General features: G+C 61.6%; 1 protein-coding gene across 3 annotated transcripts; it reads right to left on the minus strand.

The window, feature by feature from the left end:
• Positions 1-815: 815 nt before the first annotated feature.
• Positions 816-24,926, minus strand: NR5A1 (nuclear receptor subfamily 5 group A member 1). Of its 3 annotated transcripts, none has more exons than XM_075772436.1 (7): positions 24,686-24,926; positions 22,113-22,228; positions 21,481-21,622; positions 17,027-17,667; positions 8,623-8,742; positions 7,829-7,976; positions 816-3,222 (listed from the first exon to the last, which is right to left on the minus strand). In XM_075772436.1, exons 2-7 carry the CDS (start codon positions 22,212-22,214, stop codon positions 2,975-2,977), a joined length of 1,401 nt encoding a protein of 466 aa, XP_075628551.1. In that variant the 5' UTR covers positions 22,215-22,228; positions 24,686-24,926; the 3' UTR covers positions 816-2,974. The 3 variants fall into 3 exon arrangements, with proteins under 3 accessions (XP_075628551.1, XP_075628550.1, XP_075628552.1); XM_075772435.1 differs by having other exon boundaries at positions 822-3,222; positions 22,113-22,231; XM_075772437.1 differs by lacking the exons at positions 22,113-22,228; positions 24,686-24,926 and having other exon boundaries at positions 822-3,222; positions 17,027-17,702; positions 21,481-21,691.

Genomic DNA, 24,926 nt, shown 5'->3' on the forward strand with positions numbered 1-24,926 from the left:
CGTGTTCAGGCGCAGCAGCGTGCCGTGGCTTTTCGCAGCTGGAAGCAGTGGAGGGTGGTTTGGCCGCGGTTCAGAGGACCAGGGCACTGCACGCTCCCGTGCGCTGTCTCCTGGGTTGTGCTGCATTCCCTGGTCTCAGCACAGCGTGTAGTGGCCAGCTCGTATTTATGTGCTGTTGGGAACTGCAGCCCTAGAGCAGCCCCGTGCTGGTCAGGAGAGCGAGATGTGAGTGTGGACCACCGCTCTGGTGATCACTCTCAGCCAAGCGGCATCTCCAGCCTCCAGGATCGGGGAGAGCCAGGGCGTGGGGCGCTTCCCACCACTGAAAGTCTTACAGACAGACCATCAAACCTATTGCAGAGCCCTGTGCTTTGCTGTGGGCTTGCTCCCTGCCGCAGCGCGTGGCACGCCGGGGCTCTCGGCCACAGTGGCCACCAAGGGCCACATGAACAATCCCGAGTCTAACCTAATTGCCCATAAATGTTGTCATTCGTGAGCTCACTTGCAAAACACGCTCAGAGTCGCTATGGCAATTCCCAGCAGCACTTTGAGCCAGATCCTGAGTCACCAATGCGGTGCATCACACCACAGCAGCGACTCCCCTCCCACAGCCGTAGTGTCCTGTGCCCCGGTCCCGCCGAAGGCAGGCGGCGCTTCGGGAGAGACACCCGTGGGCACCGGGGTCCTGCCAGGACCACGCACTGCTCTCCTGCAGGGACACCAGGCAGGGCATCCCACCTGCCCCGGGGAGCCAGGACGAGGGGTGGCACCAACAAGGAGGATTAGAAAGACAGCCAAAAAAGACAAAGTCTGCCTTTTTAAATGAACTGCAAAATTTATTACAGTGGTTTGCTCCTGACAAGGAAGTTGGTAACCTCCTGCCTGGGAAGGAAGGGTGGGGAGTGGGGAAGGGGAGGGATGAGAGGGAGAAAAGGATGTGAGAGACAGAGAGAGAGAGAGAGAGAGACACTTAAGGACACTTTTCATTTTCTGAAAATAAAACATCTTTTACCTCCCAAACCATTTTCTCCAGTTCTTTAAGTTCACAAAAAGAAGAAGGTGAAACTGAACCACAGACTTCAGGAGGAAAATGCACAAACATGTTGAAAAGCAGAGACAAACATGCTCTTCTGCATCTAACAAGCTTCCATAAACCGCGCGGCTCGGGGCGCAGCGTCTGCAGCTCCTCAAGGCACCGGCTCTGCGCAGAGCCACGGCGGGTGACAGCCCCCTCCGAACGAGGAGCAAACACCCACTGTGGAAAACAAACCTGAACCAACCCAGCCGTGCCGGAGGAGTCCCAGCGGAGCCGGGGAGGGGGGGGCTGGCCATGGCGAGGGGGCTGTGCTGGGGTGCCTGGCGGCGGCAGCAAGGTGTGAGGAGAGGGAAGTGTGGCTGAGAAAGCGGCAGCGAGACTCCGGCACATCCCAGCTTGGGGGGGCTGCAGCCCCCTGGTGCTGTGCAGTCGTGTTTGTGAGCCCCTGTCCCATGACGGGAGAGGAACCCACGGCTCTCTGCTTGTGGCTTCGGCACAGCGTTTGCTGTCACCTGGGCACACGGCAGAGCGCGATGGGGGGCTGGGGGCTCAACTCGGCCCAGCTTGAAGCTGGGACAATTCTTACTACTCTTTACCTACGCACTTGGGTAGGTAAACGCAGGAAGGGGCTGCAAAGCCCCCCAGCTCTCCCAGGCCCTTGGGCACGTCCTGGCATGGGAGCAGCTCTGGGCTCTTTGCAGCCTGGACCTGCTGCTGCCCCGGCACTTGGGGTGCAGGGGCTGGACCCTGCATCTCCCTCCTGCCCGGCCGCTCTGCCAGCATCACCTGCAGGCAGGAAGGGGACAGGATCTGTCCCTGGCCCCATCCTCCCCTTGCCTGTTCTCCAGACACTGCCTGGACATGGCTGACAGCTGGAGGGAGGCAGGACACCATCCTGGGGCCACCATGTCCTTGTGCTTCAGGAACCAGCTCGGTTCGCTGTGCCGATGCTGCCTGGACACCGTGACCTGCAAAGCTTTCCAGCCACAGGGACGTTGTGCTGGCACCAAGGGCACAGCAGCAGGGCCATGGGCCCAAAGTGTCCCAAGGACAGTCCCCTGCTCCTGGCACCAAATCTTTTAGAGCCTCTGCAGCAAAGCTTTGACATCTCAGAATGTCCTGACTGCAGACACCCGTGGGCTCCGGGCACTGTGGCTGCCACAGGCTGCAAAGCCACAGCTGGTGCCTCCCGCACTGCCGAGGGCTGAGAAAACGAATCTCAGCCGAGGGCTCAGCGCTGCCTGTCCCTGACTGCCCTTGCTTCGCCGGGGCAGCAGTGGGACGCAGAGCAGGCAGCAACGCTGCAGGGAGTCAGGAGTGGGGACCCTGGCAGGTGCACCTTGAGGGGTCCCGGCACGGCTGCGTGGGGCCAACATCTCCAGCCCCAGCCCTGGCATTCTGCTTGGCTCCTGCAGAAATCCTCTGCCACCGTACTGGTGCCTGGGGACTCCCCGACTGTCGCAAAACCGCAACCCCGGGGGGGTTCACCTCACCTCTCCCCTGCCCTGTGCACGAGGGGCCCTGAGACATGGGCAGGGTTGGGGGAGGGATGGCAGCGGTGGAGAAACAGCTGGTGGGAGCAGCAGGAAAGGAGCATAAATAGGAGAAAAGCCGGGACAGGCTTTACCCTTCCTTCGTGCCGCAGAGCCGGGTCAGGCAGGCGACAGGTCGAGCACCGGGTGTGCAGAGGAGCCGGGGGGCAGCGCTGCCGATGGGGCAGTCTGGCAGCCAAGCCCACGGCCCCGTGGCCATCAACCGTCTTTACTGTGTATTAAAATAAACCATCTGGGCCATTTCCAATAGTACAGGTTAAATAGCATCACTGAGAAAGGTGGGGTGGAGAGGCACCGCCAGCCCGCCAGCCCCGGGCGCGTGTCCTGCCCCTGCCATGCCGCTGGCAGCGCCGGGGTTCCGCCGGGTCTGTGCTCACAGCCGCGCTCAAGTCCGCTTGGCATGCAGCATCTCGATGAGGAGGTTGTTGCAGGGCACCTCCCCGCTCAGGTGCTTGTGGTAGAGGTACTCCTCCGCCTGCATGCTCAGCGCCCGGACCTCCGCCAGCCGCAGCAGCAGCTGGCGAAACTTGTCCGTGGAGTGGGGGTAGTGGCAGATGGTGTACTCCAGCAGCGCCGCGTTGGCCTTCTCCTGAGCGTCCTTAGCCAGCGTGTGGTTCTCCAGGTACTTCACGTCTGCAAGGGGGGGGACAGTATGTCAAAACAGTGCCAAACCCAGGTGTCTGCCCCATCCGTACCGTGCTGTGCCGGGAGGAACCCATGCTCCTGCATCAACACCCCTTGTGCACGAGAACGCTGCACAGGAGGGGACCTGCACCCGGTCCCTACCGGGCCACGGGCTCCCCATCCCTGCCCTGCCTCCCGGGTCTCCCCCAGCGCTGAAGATGGACATGTAAACCCCCATTGGCTGCAGGAGGGCCTGCACCCCCTGCCCTTGCCACCCAGAAAGCCACAAAACTGAAACTCATTACCAGCTGCACCCACACACAGGGAGCCGCTGCCACCAGCCCCCCTTAATTCCTGAAGGTCGAGGAAGCGGCTGAATTAATTCCCGGATAAACCTCATCTTTCCAATGTGGCAACAGGGCTCACCAGCCTGGAAACCCTAATCCTCCGCGCCTTGCCAGGGTCACAGTGGCTCCCCCGTAATCCCTCTGCCAGCTCTGCTGCCTGCAGGGTGGGAAGCGGCACAACAGGCAGCGGCACCAAGGCGCAGGCAGGGTCTGGCAGCCAAGGGGCCATTGCAGCCCCGACGGCAGCACTGCAGCGCCGGGATGTGCACAGCCCCAGGGCACAGGTTGTCCCTGGGGACAACAGGTCTGTAACCGCCCTATGGCTGCAGCACGGTGGGAGGGTGACTGCAGGGACAGCCCAGGCTGGGGGCTCGGGGTTTCTCCAGGCTTTTGGGGCAGCCTGAGCTGGGCTCTGCCCTCCAAGGATGCTGCCGTGGTGCTCGGGTTGCCGTGAGTGCTCTGTGAACCCAGCACTTGTTTTCAAGCTGCCCAACACGTTGTTGAACCATCCCCGCACGCAGATTTCAGTGGCTTTAGGGAAATAGTGCTGCGCACCACCCCATCAGCCGGCCACAGCTACGCACAGCAATGGTAACTCGGTGCCCGCCCGCGGGAGACCTTGCTGCAAATCCCGGCACCGAGCCCATTTGGGGCAAGTGGATTTAATAGATGTACTGTACGGCACGGAGGTGGCCAGCAGCACTGCGATCAGGTAACAGCGCTGCGGGCTCTGCTGCCCGCATCCAGCAGCCGCTGACGCACGACCAAATTCAGGTCTGCATTGGCAGCCCGGACACAAGCCACCCGCTGGCTGGGAACAGGAAACCTGGGCACAGGTTCTGGCCAAGGCGGTTGCGTGCTTGGGGTTTATTTCTGGCTTTTGCCCCAAAAAAGGAGGGGAATCAAAGATGGCTTTGACCCAGATGGTCAGATGCTGTAGCCAAAGGGCTGAGTAGCTGTCAGGAGGGCAAAGCATGGTGCTGGAGGTGGCTGACCAGGAGGGAGCGGACGGGACCCCGACTGCCGGGTGGGGGTGTCCGTGGATCCCCCCACCACCTGGCCCCACAGGGCTCCCTTGGGGGGCCCACGGCACCTGAGGCTGCTCCCACCCAGCGAAGCTGAGAGCCCCCAGCCCGTGCTCAGGCAGAGCTCGGGGAGCAGAGGCGCAGTGGGGGGACTGCGGGGTCCCAGGGAGACACAGCCTCTGGCCATGCCCACGGCCGGGCTGCGTGGCCGGGCCGGGGGCTGCGTGGCACAGGCACAAAGCGCCACAGGTCGTGCCAAGATGCACTTTATCAGATCACTCTTCCCTTTTCACTCCTGCAGCGCATTTGCTCCTATTGTGGCGGTCTCCCTCCTACCCAGCTTGTTGTTATGAAATCTCTTTATCTGCATAAGGTTATTGTGCATGTCATTAAAAAAAAGAAGTTATATTGATAAATGTCAAATCTATCCCCTGAGTTGGCTCAACAATAGCTAGTTCTACTCGATGAACTCACCTGGTTCTCTGAAAGACCCTATTCACTGTTTAATTGAATATTTGAATAATCTTTTCATTCCTGCAAGGAATAAAGAATGTTGTCCAAATAACATTGACTCACTTCATTTAGCGACACTGCAGCAGTTGCAAAGACTGTCCTGTGACAAAGCCTCCCATCACACATACAGATATGCCTGGGATTATTTCTATGCCCTCAAGTGTTCTTCCTATTCACAGCTCCTTTTGTTTGGGAGAAGCTGCTGATAAATTGCAAACGCTTAAGGGAATGTGGGCTATAAAAGCCTCTCTTCCTCCCCTCCCCAAGAGTAGCTGCTTCATGAATGTAAGTCATGAAATCGAATGATAGGTCAATCCATTAAGGCTCTATTAAGCCCTTCTGTAGAACAAAGCTAACCTGTGCCGTCCTCATAAATATTGCTATTTTGAGAAGCCCTAATTTTAATTAAATCTCTTTACCTGCTCAGGAGAGAAATCTATTTAGAACTCAAATGGCAGCTCTTGTGAGCGGGGCTTGGCTTTGATTGTGCTGTGGCAGAGTGGTAAATGTGGAAATTCTCTTGTTAAAGGCAATTACATCCTGCACATAATACACAATCCCATCCTCTACAGCTGAGCCTGCGAAGGGCAAATTACTCCAAGTGAGCTCTGCAATATGGAGAGAAAAAGTTGGATTTGGGGCAAAATTATGTATGGGAAAATACAGCTATTTGATTCCATGCCTTCCCTGAAAGCCGCTGCTCCGGGGAAATGGAACTGCAGCCGCAATCGGCATGACAGCCGTGGCCACCGGTGCTGGCTGCGCTCTGGGAGGACGCTGCTCCTGCTCGCTGTGCTGTGCCGCGCTGTGCCGTGCTGTGCCGTGCTGTGCCGTGCCGTGCTGGGGGCCAGCGGGGGGCACAGGGCAGCACAGGGTGACCAGCCCTCCTGGTGCTGAGCCTGCGGGGCAGCGACCGGGGAAGGTCCCAGGGCATCAGCCCCACCAGCTCCTTAATTTCCCAGCCCAGGCACTGTTTGTGCCACACTTTATCACTGTTTGAACAGCAAATTATCGTATCTTATTTCTCTGGATTTCAAAACAGCTCTAGAGGAAAAGCACGCCGCAGGAGGAGATGCCGCAGGTGCAGGACAGGACAGCAGCGTGGCTCCTGCACCCAGAGACACCTGCCCTGCCCGGGCCCCCGGGGGAACGCATGGCTGCCGGACCTGCCTGCTGACGGGGACACCTCCACAGCAAACCCGAGTCCAACCGGTGGGTCCTTCAGCCCGTGCTGGCCCTGACCCAGCCCCTCAGATGGGGGAGCGGATTCCCACTGCCTGCAGCACGTCAGTGCTCCCACTTAACCCATTAACCCGGGGGCAGTGCTGCTCTGGGAGCAGGCTGGCTCCTCAGCGAGGGTCACATACAGCAACGCAAACGCTCTGTCGAGCAACGAAGTACCAAAATACACAGCGGTGTCCATACGACGCAGAGTGCAGCTCGTGGCCTGCTGCACTTTGCAACGGGGCACATCGCTGCTGGCAGCACCCCCCCGGATGGGACCCATGGTGCACAAGTGCAAGTGCAAACCGAGGCATTGGGACAGGGACGGGGAGGGATCAGGGATGGGTTGGGATGGGGACCGGGATGGAGGCAGGGCTGCCCCAAGCTGGGCTCGCTGGCCCGGCTCAGCACCAGCACCCAGGCACTGCAGGGACCCCAGCACAAGTTTCCCTGGGGAAATGCCGGTTCCTGCCCTGTCCGGGTGCGTGCAATTAGCAGCAGCCGTGGAGGTGTGTGAAGTGAAGCAGCCACAGCGGCAGAGGTGCGAGCTGGGAGTGCAGCAGCCAGCTGAGTCCCTTGCAAGCCCTGCTGCTGTCCTCGTGCCGGGAGGTGAGATCTCCTGCTGGGACGGGGCTGAGGAGAAGGTGTCAGCACCAATAATGAAGGTTGCCGGGCACCCTGGGGTCCCCATGGTGCTCAGCACTGCCCCTAGCCGCACTGCCCCACTGAAGGCTTAGGTTGCTCTGGTTGGACTCTGATGGGTGACCCTACCTCAGGGCGATGCTCACAGGAAAAGGAGATGCATCTCTGACCATGGTGGATGGGAAGATGCTCCCCACGGGGGTGGCAGCGTGGCCAGGGTGAGAGCTGGGCAGGATCAGGGCAGGAGTGGGGCAGGAGTGGGGCAGGAGTGGGGCAGGAGCAGACCCAGGGACATTGCGGGCTGTGGCAGCGGTGCCTGCGGCTCCTGTGTATTTTGTCTAGGTGAGGCGGGACCGTGTGAACCCGCCGCCCCGGCCCGACCGCAGGCTCCAGAGCTGAGCCTAATCAGGAGCAGCACGCAGCCCCTGCCCCGCCGCACTGGCACGGGCCTCTGACGCAAATCCCGGGAGATAGGGCCGTCCCGGGCTGCCGCGTCTGTCAACACGCCTGTTTTGCCGCGGCCGTATCAGCTGGTTGTTTCCCTGCCCAGTGCAGCGTGTGAGTGACCAAAACAGGCTCCGCTCAGCCGACGGGTTGGCAACAGCCCCTGCGGCCGGGGGCAGAGCCCAGCCCCACAGTGGAGATGGTTTGGACCCCCCAGGGAGACAAGGGGGCCGGCAGATCCCAGCCCTTGCTCCTGGCTTCTCATTCAAAGCTTCTTCACTGCCCATCGGCGCAGCAGCCAGCACGGCCGGACCCTGGGCTGCACATGCTCCCTCCACCCCCCCGAGACCCCACGGCACCACAGCTGTGACCCCTGAGCACGGCTGCCCCTCGTCCCAGTGCCCCCGTGGCAGCGCTCACCGAGGCTGAAGAGGATGAGGAACTTGAGGCAGACGAACTCCTGACGGTCCACCTGGAGTGAGTGCAAGTGCAGGACGAGCTCCTGTGCCCGCAGCACCAGCGTGTTCAGGATGGATCCGGCCTGGGCAGCAACAGTCGACATGTCCACCTGCGGGGATGGGGACAGCATCAGTCACAGCAACCCCAGCCCCCCCAAACCCGCTGCAGAGGACCCTGCACAGGGCAGGACCCAGGCACCAGCCCACAGCGCTGACTGAGAATTAGGGGCATCAAAGCAAAGGCTGACGGGTGAAGAGGGAACCCTGTTTCTCCATCAGCACTTAAAACAGAGTGACCCTTTGCAGAGCACTGGTATTCCGGTTCCCCTTGTCTCCAAAAAACACCCTCAGGGAGGGAAGAGGCCCCGTCTCTGCAAGTGCAGGTGCGGCCGTTGATCTTTCCATGAGAAATGTTTTTCTCCAGAAGCAGGAGCTGGATGGCAGGTCGGGATGGGACAGGACAGGACAGGACAGGACAGGATAGGATAGGATAGGATAGGATAGGATAGGATAGGATAGGATAGGATAGGATAGGATAGGATAGGATAGGATAGGATAGGATAGGATAGGATGGGCCCTTCTGCAAGAGCAGTCCCATAGCCCAGCAAAAACCACCCGTCTGCCCTGCACCGAGTCAGCTGCACTCAGCCAGAAGTAAGACAAAAGTCACTCCTGTGCCCTCCCTCCAGCCCCACCGCCTGGCCCCTGCCACCCCAACCGCAGAGGCTGCCGTGGTCTCGGTGGGCGAGCGCTCACCTCCTGGCCGGTGACAAGCAGCACGCTGTGCTCGTTGCCGTGCTGCAGCTGACGGTAGACGTGGTCAAACACCAGCAGCTCGCTCCAGCAGTTCTGCAGCAGCTTCATCTGGTCACCCACCTGAAACACAGCCGGAGCAGTGCCGCTGACTCCCATCACGCCGGGGCACGGCCATGGGGACAGCCCGGGAGGGACTCAGGCTGCCCCTGTCCCTGTGCCACCCCTCCAGCCCCCAGCTCTGCAGCTTGAGGGTCTGCTTCACGCCCCAGCTCTGCGGCAGCGATGGCTCAAACTCACACCAGCAGCCGCTACAACACGTTGCTGCATTGGCAGCGGAGCTGGGCAGGACCTGCACCCACCTGTGTCTCACCCTGAGCACAACAGAAAGGGGTTTCTACCAAACTGACATCAGTGTCAAAAAATAACTTATTTTCATGTCTCAAGTGCCCAAAAGTAGAACAGCGAGCCCAGTCATCGGTGCCATTACATGAAGCAGAGTGGATGGTGTCTTCTGCCACCAGGATGAGCAATGCCTTGGCATGGATACAGCATCGACACGACACATTGGAGATGTGAAAACCTCTGCCTTCCCCTACAGCCCCCAGGTGACCTGAGCTACAGACACTTGTCTGGCCCCAGGTCTGCTTTGTGTATGTTCGCTTGCCAGCCCATCGCAGGAGCATGCAGGGAGTGCAGGGGGCATCACCCGCCTCTGTCAGAAATCCAGCTCCTCCAGGTGGGACAGGACTTTGTCCTCCAGGACTTTGTCCCTGACCCTCGCAGCCTGGCAAAAGCCAGAACCTGAAACCCTCCTCGCCCCCTTGCCTGCAGAGCATTTCCCAAAGTCTCACGCACACATTTATAGGTGGAGATTGCAGCCTGACTGTGAAGAAGCTCCTAGCAAGGAGATGCTGCATCTGATTAATGAAACATTAATTGCAAAGCCCTGGTCTGGCTCCTGGTTCCCATGCCTGCCTGTGGTGTGTAACTGGGCTGGACGTGCCCCCCACTTCATCTCACTGCCAACATCCCATGCATCACCTCCAGCCCTCCCCTCCGTGGCGGGTGGGAGGAGAGGACGGCGACACTGACGCCCACAGCACTGGTTAGTGCCTATAGCAAGGTTTGCAACCACCAGCACCCTGCGGCCGGGTTACACCTGCAGGTTCATGCCCCGTGCACGCCTTGCACTGTGCTCGCACAGCACCAACCCCGTGCCCGTCAGACATCCTGGGGGAGACCAGCCCGGCAGTGGGTCCCCTTGGGCAGGCAGGGAGAGCTGGAGCTGCACCCCCGGCAAGGGGGACCCTGGGCTGGAGGAGAGGAGACGGGCTGGGCGGCTGTGCAGAGCCAGCTCTGAAGCAGCATCACGTGTTTTGGTGGCACTTGCTGGCTCTTATCAGCGCAGGTTCCCCCCCCCGCCCCCAGGAACAATCTCCCCAAACCACACACAAATCTTTAACAAAATGACTGCCGGCTGCATCCCCGGGCAGGAGGGAACGCACGGCTGTTGCACAAGGGCCCTGTGTTTCCGAGCAGTCCCTCTGGATACTTTACAATGAAAGAAGACAGAACCCATCCTTGCCTCCCTGCCCAGGACGGCAGGTTTGGGGCGGGGGGGGGCAGAGGTGCCACAGTGCAGCACGGCCATGGGGGAGCTGCCAGCTACGGGGCATCGCTGCGCCCTGCAGCTGCCTGGTCAGCCCCTGCCCACACATCAACACACGCGTGACCACGGGCACATTTGCACGTGTGCTGGTGTGTATGTGCAGGTATAAGCATCCAGAGCTATGCTTTCAAAGAAACGCCTGCAATTGCCTCTGGAAAGAAGCTCTACCCAAGACACAAACTGCAAGGACCTCCGAAGGTCTCGTGGGAAAGCTGGTGGGCTGCAGGCAGCGCCAGCTATGGGCAGGAGAGCTGCCAGAGCCAGCAGCTGTGTTTGGCAAAACAAAAAGCCCTGCCAGGCCCCTGTGCCTGGAGCTGTGGCGAGACGCAGGGCACGCTGCTGTCCCGGCTCGTGGAGCAGGCAGGAGGCATGTCACTCAGCTGCCTTCCCCACCGCCCCACCACCAGCCACCATGGGTCACCAGATCATCACCTCAATTGCTGCTCTCCACAGCACCCCAGCTCCTTTCTGCAAAGAGGTGAACCCCCAAACCTGCCTGGAGCCCCCCTCTCCTGCAAGGCTGGTGTAGGGAAAGGGCCGGGGGTTATCAGTAACACTTCTCTGCAGAGCAAATTCGGCGCTGGCAGAAGAGCTCTGCAGTGTCATTGTGCTCGCTGCCTTTAATAGAGGGAAGACGGATGCAGTATCACAGGACTGGATAATACCCTCGTTTTGCTGAAGACGCTGCAATAAACCAGTGCTGGGAGATTGCAAAAGGAATAGAAATCAGATGAGAAAGAGCTTTATGGTCTCGGAGCCCGGCACTCCCCGCGAGCCGCTGGGATTTGTTTCTCAAGTACGGTGGGTGGTGAGACCTGGACGCGCAGCAGTGCTGGGGAGTGAGGTGCGGCACAGGAGGCAGCGACAGAGGCCGGGGCTGCGGTACCCGCTCCTGCCCACCAGCGCAAAACCTGCCTGCAGCGAGGTGCCATGGGGCTGCCAAGGCCAGGCTTGCCACCACATCACCCGAGCGGGTGAAGGAGCCATGGTACATGACCCAAGTGTCCGGACGGTGAGCTTTCTGTTCAGCTGCTGAACAAAGAACTGGGGAAAAGCTCGTTCTGCATCAAAACAAAATGGAGATTTTCTGCATTCTCGATGACCTCTGCCCCAAGCCGAGCAGCTGGTTGTAACCGCGGCCAGCCCTCGCAGGGAGTGGAGCTCCTGTCGTCACAGCACGCTGCCAGCCCAGCCACACGCTCCCGGCCAGTGCCGAGCTCCTCCGCTCCAGCTGAGTCGCAGCGTTGTTTTGGAAGCTCCTTCCTGTGCCTCATTCCTGAGTGGGATGAGGTCCGGAAGAGACAGACTAAAGGTTTTTCTCTGAAAATGGTTTAAAAAAATTCAGCTTTTCCAAAAGGAAGCATTTCAACAATTTTTGAAATCTTCTCTTCTTCCTTTAAAAATGGCTAATCAGCTTCTCCCAGTCTCCACAGGCAGGTTCAGGTCCCTCAGCAGAGCACCTCCCCGCACCCCAGCGATGGCACGGTTTGCCCTGTATGCCTGCAGCACGGCCATTCCCCTGCACACTCCAATGTGCCGTGGCCTTTCCTGGGAGCATCGCTGCGTGCCAGAGCCATGTGGCCATGGCATGGGGGAGATGTGGTTGGGACCGTGACGGGAAGGGCTGGGGGCTCTGGGGACCAGGCAGGGCTCAGGGATGGCTCCAAGGACCCCAGCCCTGCCCGCACCCAAGCACCAAGGTGGGTGTCCCCGTACCCCAGGCTGGGGTGGCAGCGGGCATCCCCCCCACAGCCCCGCTCCAGCAGCGCTGCTCCGCTGCAAGAGGGCTCCTGGATGGAGACACCTCCCCTGTGCCCAGCGCCAGCCTGGCCTCGCAGAAGGAGAGGGCTGCTAATGGACGGCCTCTCAGAGTCAATCAATCCTCCCGGCGAGGCGGCACGCACGCACTCTTGCCTTTAAAAGTTAAGCAAAGGATCTTCCTCTTTTAATGTCAAGGCTTTTCAACGGAGTGCTTTATCAAGGACCTGATGCAAGCTGTCTTTAAGAGGTGATCTTTTTTTTTTATTTTTTTTTTTAAAGCAAGCATTTAACCCATTCACAAAATGCAGCAGCAAAATGCTCCCCACACAGGGCGAGCACTCCCCTGCCACCCAGCTGCTGAAAGCGCTTTGCTGCTGAAGCCCCGCGACCCACAGAAAAATCCATTTCCCTGTGGCAAACGGGCTGGGACCGGAGGGAAGGCAGGGTGTGCGGAGGCACAGGCAGCGCTGCCCAGGGGCAGGGCTGCAGGACCCGCATGCGGATGTGGTTTTAAACCTCCTGCAGCCCTCCCTGTGGATTCATTTGGCACAAGGGGAGGAAGCTCTGGGAAGTGTTTGGGATCCCCAATATGTGCCCAGGCCACCCCAGCGCCTCAGCACCCTGGAGCCAAACCCCCCGGGGATGGCACAGCCCCCCCTGTGCTCACTGCTCCCTGCACAGCTGGTCCAGGGCACCCCCCACCTCGGGTACCCACTGTCTGCCCTTGACCATCCCTGCAGCATTATGAAGCAGAGTGACCCACCAACAGCATTGCTTTGCTCGGAAGCCCTGAGTGGGTCCCAGGACACCGATCCCCAGCCTCCCCCCCCACTCAGGTTCAACATGCCACAGGCATGATGAGTGCTCGGGTGCCCGACCTGCCTTCCCCCAGCCAGGGATGCTCTCTGGGCCTCCTCCCAGATCACTGGTGCAGGATTTACCCCAGCAGCTCCCACGCAGGTGCACAGCACACGCCAGTGCCCCGCACCGCAGCCCGGGCAATTACTGGCTGCAAGCAGGACCTGTCACCTTGGCTACCGAGAAGTGCGAAAGTGGATTACCGTTCACTAGCTACCCGCAATCGAAACCCCACACACGTCTAAGGTGTTAATGGTCAACAGAGGTCCCCACCTCCCTGCCCAGATACCACTGCGATGGGCATCTTAAAGCAAAAAATCCCCAAGACCAGTGCGGCAAGGCCGGGATCTCATCTCCCTGCTGGCAGAGCACGCTGCTGTGGCCCAGCCTACTGCTTTTTGCTGGTGCTCACAGGCAGCCAGCTGCAAGGCTGCGTGGGCATCGTGGCTCTGCGTGTGCGCCCTGGGAGTGAGGGCAGGGCTGTGCCAGCCGGGACGCCGGCAGGCGGGGAAAGCTGTCACATTTCCCCCAGTGCATAGGATGCTAAACATTGCTGCAGCATCCACGACCAGAAGGAGATTTTAAATCTGCCAAAAACTCTCTGGCTGTTGGCCAGGAGATGGGGTCAAGATGACCCACGCATGCTAAAGGCAGAGAAGCAACCGACTACAAATAGGCTTCATCGTGGCTCTGCGATCTGTAATGAGAAGTGAGGGAGAAGAGCCCAGCAGACAGACCCAGCGACCCGCAGGAACAGTCGGCCCGTGGGAATGGCACGGCCCTCAGCGTCCCCCCCGCCACTGGCGCTTGCCCGTGGTTGGGAGGGTGGTTTGCCCTGGCCCCAGGGCAAGGAGGGGCCGAGGAGGGGACCCGCATCAACCCACCTCCCCACGGCCACACCGTGCCCCTCCACTGGCAGCAGGGACCCGCTGCACGCCCAGCCCAGCCCGGCCTTCGGGCTGAAACCGCGGCAATTTGTTTAACATTCCTGGCTGCTCATCCCAATCTAAAGGTCACCGCACCCCTGTGTGCACGATATTTATATGTACGTATGGCAGTAACACCTATATAAACCAGGCTGTGTGAGATACGTGTATATAAACCAAACCAAAACCAGACACAATGTGAGTGTGCAAGTCTGCGTGTGTATGCACATTTCTCTGTCTGTCTCTCTCCATATATATATAAAAAAATTACATCTGAAAGGACAAAGTTGCCTGAGACTCATGACCCAACAAAATATATTTCACCCCCAGCCCATATTTTTCTTCCTGAAGAGATGCTGCAAATCTTCCCTCAGTCCTGACACATCTCATCTAGACTCAGTTAAAGTTCGTATTTATGGGCGTCAGCGCTGACCTCTTCCACCTCCGCCCGCGCGGCCTCGCGCCGCGGCTGCCTGGCCGGCCCTCGATAAACAAGCGGGCCCCCAAATCCCCCTCTGCCGCGCAGCATTATTAGTCTTGCCTCCGAAGGCCAGCGCAGTCCGTAATTCTCTGCCTGGTGACACGAGATGAACGCCGCGACATCAGTCTCCCCGGCGGATTGGCATGGGGACCCTCGTTTGTCAGTGGCAGACTGACAGAATTACTGGCCCTTAAATGAAACGATATATCTGGGAAGTTAAATCTGTTTTCAATCTGACTGCCCCGCGCCTGCGGGCGGACGTGGCGTGTGAGCCGATGTCAAGAGGCCATTAGCCCATCTCCCCCCCTTCCCTGGGCGCAACGGCAGAGCCGGGGGGGCTCTCCCCAAGGCCCCCCACCCTGGCCACCCTGCCAGGAGGACACAGCAAAGTGCTCGGTCTGCCGCTGCCCCTTGCTGGGCTACTAGTATGGGAATGGGAATGGGAATGGGAATGGGATCCAGACCTGCTAGCTCCGGGGGGACCTGCTCCCGCTCTCCCTGGGCAGGGAGCAAAGGCTCGTCCTGGCCAGGCATGAGCCGGCAGGTCCCTGTGCCCCTGAGGGTTTGCTCCGTCCTCGCCAGGCACCCTGCGAGGCCCTGGGGAGAAACCAGCTGTCTGCAAAACAACCCTGCAGCACCCGGGTGCTGGGAGTGTTCAGGCAGGGGATGCCGTGCATGAAGGCATCTGTCTGCGCCCCCTCCTCACCCACATGTGCCCCCTCCCAGCTTGGCATCAGCCCAGCATGATGCCCTGGAGCCATGTCCCAGCACAAAGCCCTTCCAACCCGGATCCCCGCACTGGCCTCGGCCAACAGCCCTTCCCCGGCTGGGGATGGAGACCATTGCCTCCATGCAGATGTTCCCAGGGGATGGAGAGGGCTGCTGGCATCCCCTGCTCCGAGGAGCCCTGAGCACCCGGCAGGGACTGCCTGCGTGACGGTCATCGATCTCTGAGATCGTGATTTTACTCTGTGCTAGCAGGCTTTAGGGTAAAGCCATAAACTCTGCACTAGCGGGAGTTCATTTACCGCCCCAGCAGCTGTTTGCTTTTATGTGCCGAAAGGAGCGGGAATGGGGTTTCAGGAGCTGCAGACTGACTCCTGCTCCCCAATGGCTTCTCTCCGTGTGCCCGAGGGAAAGCCACCACCCTGCACCAGGGAGGACATGCCGTGCCGGGTGGGCAGCGGGCAGCCCCGGCACCATCCCCTGGGGAACATGCAGAGAAGGGCCGGGGCACCGGGGGCTCAGAGGGAGCCAAGGCCAGCGACAACCACGCTTTCTCACGCTCCCTCTGGAGTCAGGGCAGGACGTGGCGCCCTGCGGTCCTTGGCCCTGTGAGACGTTGGAAATTTGCCCCGCGGTGATGGACGGGGATGCCCGGCCGAGCTCCATTCCCCGGGGCACCACATCCCGTGTCATGGGCACGGTGGGGGATGTGCCCCGCTTCCGGCAGGATACCGGTGGCCCGGCCCAGGTGAGGCCTCTGGCGCTGTCATCCCCCCCCCCAGAGCCCCGGGGAGGAGGAGCGCCCACCGACACGGATTCACACGGAAACAGCCTATTTTGGTGGTGCAATCAGGCTGACAATGGAGTTACAAGGCTACGCGGCAATGCTGCTGGGAGCTGAATTTACACTGTTTACAATATCTCCTGCAAAACAACAACCACCCTGTTCCCAAAATCCAGGCTGGACACTGATATGATTGAAACGAGCCCAACCCACCCCCACAATACCATTTCCTGACACTGTTCTGGCAGCCAGGGACTATTTTGAGCCACGAGGCTCTGCCACGCTCAGTCCCATGGCACCCTGCGCAGTGGGCATGGGGAAGAGCCTGGCCCTGTCCCAGGGCATGGTCCCCGCAGCATCGTGGGAGGAAGGTGATTTTGGCCAGAGCCAGGTAGCACAGCCTCACGCTCAGAGCACGGGAAGGCACCTGGGTCTCCCAGCCGCTCCAGGACATACATCTCTGGGGTTTGGCTGCGTTGCAAAATTTTCTCTCCCGTTTTTGCACCAGTTTGGGATCTTAGGTCAGTCCAGGACATGAATGGAAAACGTCTGAAAGCTTGGCAAGGTTTGCAGGATGGCAGAGATGGCTGCCTCACCCCTGTTAACACACCCCTCGACCCTAGTAACTACTGGGGGGGATTTGCTAGCTGGGATGGCCCAGGGGCTGGGGGTCAGCACCACGTCCCCCAGCTGGGCGGGCTCATGGGCTGCTGGCAGCACAAGTGGCTCCGGAGGAGGCTTGGTGGTGTCCCCTGCCCTGGCCAGCCCTGCCCCGGCTGCTTGGTGCTAATAAGCACCTACCTGACAGCATCGATTTTCCTCCTAAAGGCGGAGGAGAGAATTGTCTCAACTATAATTCCTCAACGTTACATTTTTCAATTATATCTTGAGCTTGACACAGCAGTCACTCTGCCGGCGATTGCCTCCACACCTGCCCCCACCGTGATGAATCTGAAATCATTAGCCCCATGGCGACAGCAGGAATTGCTCTGGCATTGCAGCCAGTCCCCGGTGCCTCCAGCCCTGCCGCGTGGGGAGCCGGGAGCAGGTCAGGGATGCACCAGCACATCGGCAGCAATGGCAGCCCCCGGCTCATGCCCACAGGCATTGCCCCATCCTCATGGCATCTCAACCCCAGTCCTACCTGCCTCCCACCACCTGCTCAGCGCGGCACCCTTCCCCCCCACCCAGGCTCCTACCTCCAGCTCCTTGAAGAAGATGCAGCTCCGTGCCCACTCCACGATGGAGAAGAGGGTCTGGTCAGCCATCTTGCACATGAGGCCGAAGGTGCTGAGCTTCTCGTGCCGGCCTTTGCCTTGCTCTTGCTGCAGACAGGCCAGTATCCGTGCCTTCACCTGGGCCTCATCGGGCTCCAGCTGCAGCAGCTTCAGGATGACCTCAGGGATGTCGGGGGGGGAGCTGCTGGCGTAGGTCTCTGGGTACATGTAGGCGGGCACGGACTCGTGCACGTTTGTGTAGTGGTCCGGGTACTCGGACTTGATGGTACGGTTGGGGAAGGAGGGATAGTGGTAGCCGGCGAGCGGTGCATGGCTGGGCACAGTCATTCCCAGGGAGGGCGTCCCATAGGGGCTGCGCTCGTAGTCGACGGGTGTCAGGGCAGCAGGGTTGGGCGGCAAGGTCTTGGACATGGCGTGGATGCTGTGGATGGTGGAGGACAGGCTGTAGTCATTCTGCACTGGGGACATGATCTGAGGCACGGTCTCCAGCTTGAAGCCATTGGCACGGATCAGAGCTTTCTTCTGCTGCTTTAAGGCACGGTCCCGCTTGTACATGGGTCCAAACTTGTTCCTCCCTCCACGCATCCGGTCGGCACGCACGGCTGGGGGCAGAGAGAGGGCAGAGGCTGCAGTGAACCTGCACGGAGGGACACCAGCACTTCTATGTGGCATGGAGAAAATGACGGGGGGGGGTGTCGGTGGCCAAATAGGGCTGGGGGACACCGGGGAGACCTTCCCAGAAAGCTGCCAGCAGGACCATGCCACTCCCAGCCCAGCCGTGCACACCAGGGACGTGACATGGCAGGTTTGGGTGCCTGGCCCCGGCTCTTGCCTTGCTGGTGTCACCTTCAGAGCCTCTGGGAATTGCAGGAAAGGAAGAGACATTTGGCTTTTACCACAGAACAGGCTGGGGGATAAAGCAGCTTGCATCCCTCATGGGTTCAAGGGACAGCCCGCAAAGCCCAGGCAGACAAGGGGGCTCAAAACCCCCTTTCTTTTTTATGACCCCTGACTCTGGACCAGCCCTGAGATTTCCTTGTTTGTGCACAGCCTGGGACCCCACAGCCCCCACGGGACCCTGGCTCACCCTCATCCAGGCTGCACAGGCTTCTTTGCTGCAAACCTCTGCCCCTCTTACGGGCAGTATGGCTGGCAGGTCCCGCCGGACACACTGCACCCTGCAGCAGGGCTGTGCCGGCTTTTGGGCAGGAGGCTGCCCGTCCGCGCCAGGTATCAACTAGGGTTGAGGAGCTCTGCCGGAGTGTCCCACTGGTGGAATCACTCTGACGGCCTCATCACAATGTCCTGGCTGTAGCAAAGCAGATGTTCCTTCTGAACCCCCAAAGAAACCCAAGAATGTGTCAGCACGCGAGGGAGCAGGTGCTTCTCTGCAGCAGGAGCTCGTCCCTCCGCACCGCCCCACTGCGCTCTGGGGGCTGCTGCCCCAGCCCACCCTTGGAAGAGCATCAGCTCGCTGGAAGCTGGGAGCTGGACGGCGGTGCAGAGGGATGGAGGAGAATGCGCCAGCGAGCACAGCCTGCAGACTTAGCATCAAAGGGAAAAAAAACCTCTGCTAGTTTGCATCCCCGTTGCCAGCAGGCGAGTCTTGCTTTTGTGTGTCAGCTGTCACCTCTGTCTCTCTTTCACCCACTTATCCTGGGGCCGCTGGAAGTGCGGCCAGCACCCTGGGAGAGCCAGGGCACCTCCAGACTCTCCCCAGGCAGGCTGGAAACACACGAGCGTCGGCCAGGAGCAGCAGCATTTCCAGGGCGAGCAGGAATGTGCTCCCTGGGGAGCCGCCCTGCACTTCCTCCCTCATTCTTTTTTCATGAAAACAGCATCTCGCTGGGAGCGGGGCGGCCGGAGGCATCCTCTGAGGCGGGGGGTGCTGTGGCCCCCCTGCTCCTGAAAGCCTGCCCGCACGCCTCCGGGAAACAGAGAGCTGCCCCGGGGCAGTTCCTAACTTCAGGGGTACAAGGGAGATGGCCACAGTCAGCATGTGTGTGTACCCCCACCGGGATCCCCTGCGAGCACGCCCTGTCACACAGCCCGAGCTGGACCGGCAGGTCTGGAATCTCCGGCCGCTCACCCCAGTGATGCCACAGCACACCGAGAGTCCAAATCTCCCACCCACTCAAAGCAATGTGTTTCCACCGCCGCTCGAGGCCAGGCACAGCGATGCCTGGGGAGCGGGTCCCAAGTGGACCCCCGTGACCCCAGGCAAGGGTGCACAGGCAGGGACCCCACTGGTGCTGCCTGCACCCCACACACAGCGGGAGGTGCTCACAGGTCACACAAACCCTCCGCAGGCGACAGCTAGTACACCTCCTTCCCTCTCAGCCAGAGCACAAAGGGAGAAGAGGCCTTTTAATTCCCCTCCTGCTCCGCTATTCCTGCCGTTTGTGCCTCGCTTGGGATTGGCAACGACTTGCCATTTGCCGTGTCCCAGCTGGCTGCTGGGAAGCGAGCAACGCACCCCGACCTCCTGGGCAAGGGAGCCCAAGCGGAGTCACCCAGGAAGTGCCTGGAGGCATCCCCCGGACAAAACCATCTGCAGGCAGCCCCGGAGCCACGCACCTGGGGTGCGGCCAGCAGGTTCGGCGGCAGGCAGGGGCACCCAGCACGCCCTGCGGCTCCCCTTCCCGCTCCATCCGCCTCGCCTGCCCTCACCCCTCTGCAGAGCCCCAGCTGGTGTGAGCTGCCTGCCGAGCTCTGCTTCCCCTCGCCCACCTCTCCCTGCCCAGACAGGGGCATGGGGGGGTGCCCAGCAGGGTGCCCAGCGGGTGCCCAGGGGTGCAGGCAGGCTTGGGCCAGGGCTGTGCTGCTCTCCCCAGCCAGGCTTCGCTACAGCATCCCTTCAGGCACTTCGAGGGGGGCCTGACGTTGAGACTCTGTCCGCAAAATCAATCATCTCGGGCTTGCTTTTGTCCTGTGGAGCTGGAAGCTCACCTTCGAAGCATCACCTCAGATTCCCTGCCCAAAAATACTAGGAACTGAGGAAAGATGTGCTCCAGTTTTTACCACAAAAGAGAAAATCCCATGGGAATATCACTCTCCGCTGGGTGATTCTCCCCGCAGCTGCTCGCCTGCGGGACTCCGCTCAGGAGCTAACAGCAGGAAAATAAACAAAAAATCCCAGCCTCATGGGCTGTGGGACCAAAAGAGCTCCACAGTGAGCAAAACCTGCTGAAAATGGTCAAACTGAGACCACATTTGTCCCCCCCACCCCTGCCTGCCTGTCCCTGGACCCCCCAGCCCCTGCCCAGCGCTCAAACGCTCCTGCAGCACTGCTCAAAACTGCCAGAGCACACATGGATTGATCCGGGGCACCAATAATTTCAGTCCAGGGAGGAGAGCAAAACTGGGATCTGTTTGGAGATGGGGCTGGAAGCCAGCCCACGCCGGGAGTTTGCAGGGGCTGATTTTGCAGCTTGATGTTGTGTCTTACTCCTGCGCCTCTGCTCGCAGGCTCTCATCCCGCTCCTGGAAGCGAGCGGCCGCTGTGCGAGTACACACAGTACTTTCTGATTAACCCGCACTCTGCCCTGAGCTCCCAGGCGGGCGAAGCCCTGTGCAGCAAGCCCGGCCAGGTGAGGGGGCTCAGCCCGGCCGGTGCATCTGGCCACTTTCATCCGCTGCAAAATGTAAACGATTTCAGGGGACAAGAGGTGGCGAGGTGGCTGACTGTAGCAGGGGGGGGCTGCTTTCTGCGTCTGCTTTTGCTTTGCAGTCGCTTGCCAGAGATCTGTCCTCCTGAATGTATTTTGTTGGCCTGTGCTAAGCGTTGTAGAAACCACAACACACGACTTGGGGGGATGTTGGGGCCCGACTCTGATATCTCAATCGGGATCGACTTCTCTGACATGAGTGAGGTGGTGGCCGTGGGGGTTGTAATTGCACTCTCCAAGAGTCAGGCAGCCCAGAAATCTGCTATACTAAATATCACCGAGAGGAAAAATACAATTCGTGGTGGGTCTGCAGCAGTTTTATTGCGAGCCCCATAATTTTTAACGTTTTCCTTAAGTCCCGGCGCCTGGAATTATGTGCTTAAGGAAAACAATAATTTCTATGCTATTTCCCAACCGTTCTCCCAGCAAAGAAAATCCTGGAAAGTTGAAGCCGCAGCAGCCAAAAATCCCGAGGGAAACAAAACAAAAACAAAAAAAAGAAAAGCAGGAGGTGCCGCGAAAAAACGAATTTTTTTTTAACTTGGGAGGATAAAACGGAATCGAAGCGGCCGCGGGAATTACCGGCCCGGGGACGCGGCGGGGCGGGCGGCGGCGGCAGGGACAGCTCGACCGTCACCGGGGGGGGGGGACCGCGCAGCCCCGCGGCCGCCCCCTCCGCCCTCCCGGCCCCGTCCGCAGCCGCGGAGCCCGGCCGTGCCCGCGGGAACCGGCCGGCGGGTGCCCTACCTTCCAGGCGCATCCCCACGGTGAGGCACTTCTGGAAGCGGCAGTAGGGGCAGCGCTTGCGCTGGGTCTTGTCGATCTTGCAGTTCTGGCTCTCGGTGCAGGTGTAGTGCTTGTTGTTCTGCACCGTCCGCTTGAAGAAGCCCTGCGGCGGCGGCGAAGATGCGGCGGGCACCGGCATCCCGGCATCCCGGCACCGGCATCCCGGCATCGGCAGCCCCGGCATCGGCAGCCCCGGCAGCCCCGGCAGCCCCGGCAGCCCGACACCAGCACCCCGTCCCCGCGCCCCGCTTCCGACGGAGGCTCCCGCCGCCCCCGCCGCCCCCCGCCGCGGCCGCGCTCCCGTCCCGCCGCCGAGCGCGAATCCGCCGCTAACGAAAACGGGCGAGGAGCGGCCCGCGGCCGGCCCCGCTGCCCCGGCCCCGGCAGAGCCCCCCTCCCCGGTGCCCACACAGCCCCGGACCCCTCTCCCCCGTGCAGCGGTCTCCGCGCAGCGCCGGTCCCCGCACAGCGCCGGTCCCCGCACAGCCCCGGCTAGAGCTCCCGCACAGCGCCGGTCCCCGCACACAGCGCCGGTCCCCGCACAGCCCCAGGCGCGTTGCCCCGGGCCCCGCACAGCCCCGGCCGGCTCCTACCTTGCAGCTCTCGCAGGTGAGCAGCCCGTAGTGGTACCCGGAGACCTTGTCCCCGCAGACCGGACAGAGCTCGTCCAGGTCCTCATCATAGGAATAGTCCATCCCCTCCAGCGGCCCTGCTGCGGGACAGGCCAGCGGGTCAGCGGGACGGGGCGGGCGGGGTCGGGGACGGCGGCCCCCAGCCCCTGCGCTGGGTGCGGAGCGGGAGCGCGGCGCGGCGGAGACCGAGCGGCAGGTGCCGGAGCCGGAGCCCTTTATAGCGCCTGGAAGAGCATCTCCATGTTGGTGCGGGCGAGCGGCCAGCCCCCCGGGGGCTGGGGAACCTCCTCTGGGGAGAGCGGGCGGCTCACGGCGCCGGGGACGGGGTGGGGGCGGAGGGACCTGCCAGCCCGGGGACACGGGGACGCGGGGCCGGGGCCGCGCTCTGCCCCGCTGCCGCCCCCGGCACGGCAGGCCCCGGCGGGCGGCGGGCACGGCACCCCAGGCCGGCAGCTCCCGGCGGCAGCCCCGGGCCAAGCGCGGGGGGGCAGGAAGGCAGCTGGGGCGGGGGGGTCGGGGCAGGAGCAGCCCCCGGGGGCAGCGCTGTGGGTGGCAGCTCCCGCCGCTGCTCCCGGGCTGGGGAAAGCTGCTCGGCCAGGCCTCGGCGGTGCTGGGCTCTGGCCCCGGGCACCCCAGGGGCTGGATGGGCACAGGGCACCTCTCTGCAGGAAGGGGCACGAGACCCTCCCCGCTCCCCCCGGGCCTGGTGGAGCTGCCCCACGACATCCGTGGGGAACAACGAGCCCCCCACCTTCCCCGGGGAATCTGGCCTGCAAGCGGCAGGGCCGGCATGGGAACCAGGAGTCCTGGGGGCTGGAGCACAATTAAATGTGTCTGAGCAAGAGAAACACCCCGCAGCTGGCCACGCTCAGTGCACAGCCCCGGACCCTCGGGTCCTGCCGGAACCACCCGTCACCCTGCACCAGGCAGTGCTGCCAGCCGGCCGGCTGCGAGGAGGTGCTCACAGAGCCTGGGGAAAGTTGCACGAGGAGCGCTGGGGTGTGCAGCAGCTCCTGACACCTCCCCTGGGGCCACTACTAACGAGGTGACAGTTCAGACCTAGCGCCGGCCACCCCGCGTGGAGCAGCCACTGCCAACGGTGTTGTGGTCCGTCTGTCAGACAGCGGTTGTTCACCGCCCGTATTCAATTCATTGCTTTGCATTTAGGGATTCTTAAGAAAATGTTCCATGACAGCAGCAGACCGGCACAGGAGCACCCATGCTCCCGGCACATCCTGTTTATCGGGATGCTCCCAGGCCGGCTGGCCACAGGCTGCGGCCCAGGGTCTTGGCCATGGGGAGATCGAGGCTCCAGCTTTGAGCTGGGCGCTGGGGCTGAACCCATCCTGTCAGGGCCGACCCGCTCAGTCAGAGGACCCTTTGTGGTCTGCTGGTGCAGAGGCACAACCTGTCCCAGCACAGGCAGGAGCCTGCTGCCTGCACAGCCCCCAGGGAGGGACCTCTGATTCGAGGTGTTTTGATGCCGGAGGAGCTGCGTGGAGGGCAGCGGTACGGGGCTCCCAAGGATGTGGGTGCCTGGAGCTCCCGCACAGCCCCACGAAGGGGAGCTGTGGCTGCTGGCCCCCATGGCTCATCCCACACGGCTCATCCCATACATCTCATCCCACACCGCTGATCCCACACGGCTTGTCCCGCATGGCTGATCGCACACAGCTCATCCCACACGGCTCATCCTGCCCGGCTCGCCCCACACGCCCGCTGCCGCCCGCGGGTGCGGCGGGTAGGAAGCAGCGCTGGCGGGGAGATCGGCAAACAGGAAACGGGCTCGGTGGAGCATCGCTCCAGAGCTACCAGGAATCAAGCCCAGGCTAAGAATAGCAGCAGAGCAGCCCCTGGTGCGGGTCAGCCGCTGGGCCAGGAAGGAGAGCTCCCACCGCCGGCAGAGCCCCTCGGCCACGGCCCCCGCACTCGTCCCGAGCTCCTGGGGGAGCTGCCGGGCAGCCGCAGAGCGGGACCTGCCATCCGGGAAGAGGAGCCCAGGAGGGGCCGCGGGTCAGGAGAAGAGCCGAGCAAACACTGCGAGGAACAAAAGCAACTCGGAGCTGAGGGCTGCAGCGCCCGCCAGTGCAGGATAGGGAAGGGACGTGGGCTCAGCCAGCCCTGCGTGCCAAAGGGTCCCGGCTGCCTCCCACGTCTGCTCTGGGGTGCGGGGGCTGCCCATGCTCCTACAGTAACACGCAGTGCTGGAGTCACGGGGGACCCCCAGCCACCACCTGGTTGGGCTCCCAAAGGCCCCCGACAGCCGGATCTGTCATTTCTGGGCAGCAGCGTGGCTGAGGGGCCAAGGCTATGGTGAGGCCTCGCTTCGCTGCCCGCGGTGAGCAGAGCTTCCATCCCCACGCCTGCTGATGGGGACGGGAAGCAGAGGCCCACGCACAGCTCCCACTTCCTCGCCAAGCCCTGCCGTGTCTGCAGCTCCAGCCTTGGCCGCTGCTGTGCCGGGGAATGGCGGCAGCGGGTGGGAGACAGGCGGGACGGGGCAACCGCGGTTCTCCCCACTGCCTTATACTCACCGCCAGCCGAGAGCTGCTGCCCGAGGAGTCTCCACGGGGTGCTGGGCACCGCTGCCCCGTCTGCAGCGGGCTGGGGGATTTATGGGACCTGTGTCCGCCGGGAAGGTGTCGGGGCTCTGGCTGCGCACACGCTGCCCCAGGCAGGACACCGGCCAATCTCCTCCCCATGGGGGCCAGGCTCAGCCGGGATGGACCCACTTCGGTGCCTTATTGGCTTCTGCAGCCACGTGACCGTGCTGAA

Source organism: Balearica regulorum, chromosome 20 (assembly GCF_011004875.1).
Source record: "Balearica regulorum gibbericeps isolate bBalReg1 chromosome 20, bBalReg1.pri, whole genome shotgun sequence".
NCBI classification, from domain to species: domain Eukaryota; kingdom Metazoa; phylum Chordata; class Aves; order Gruiformes; family Gruidae; genus Balearica; species Balearica regulorum.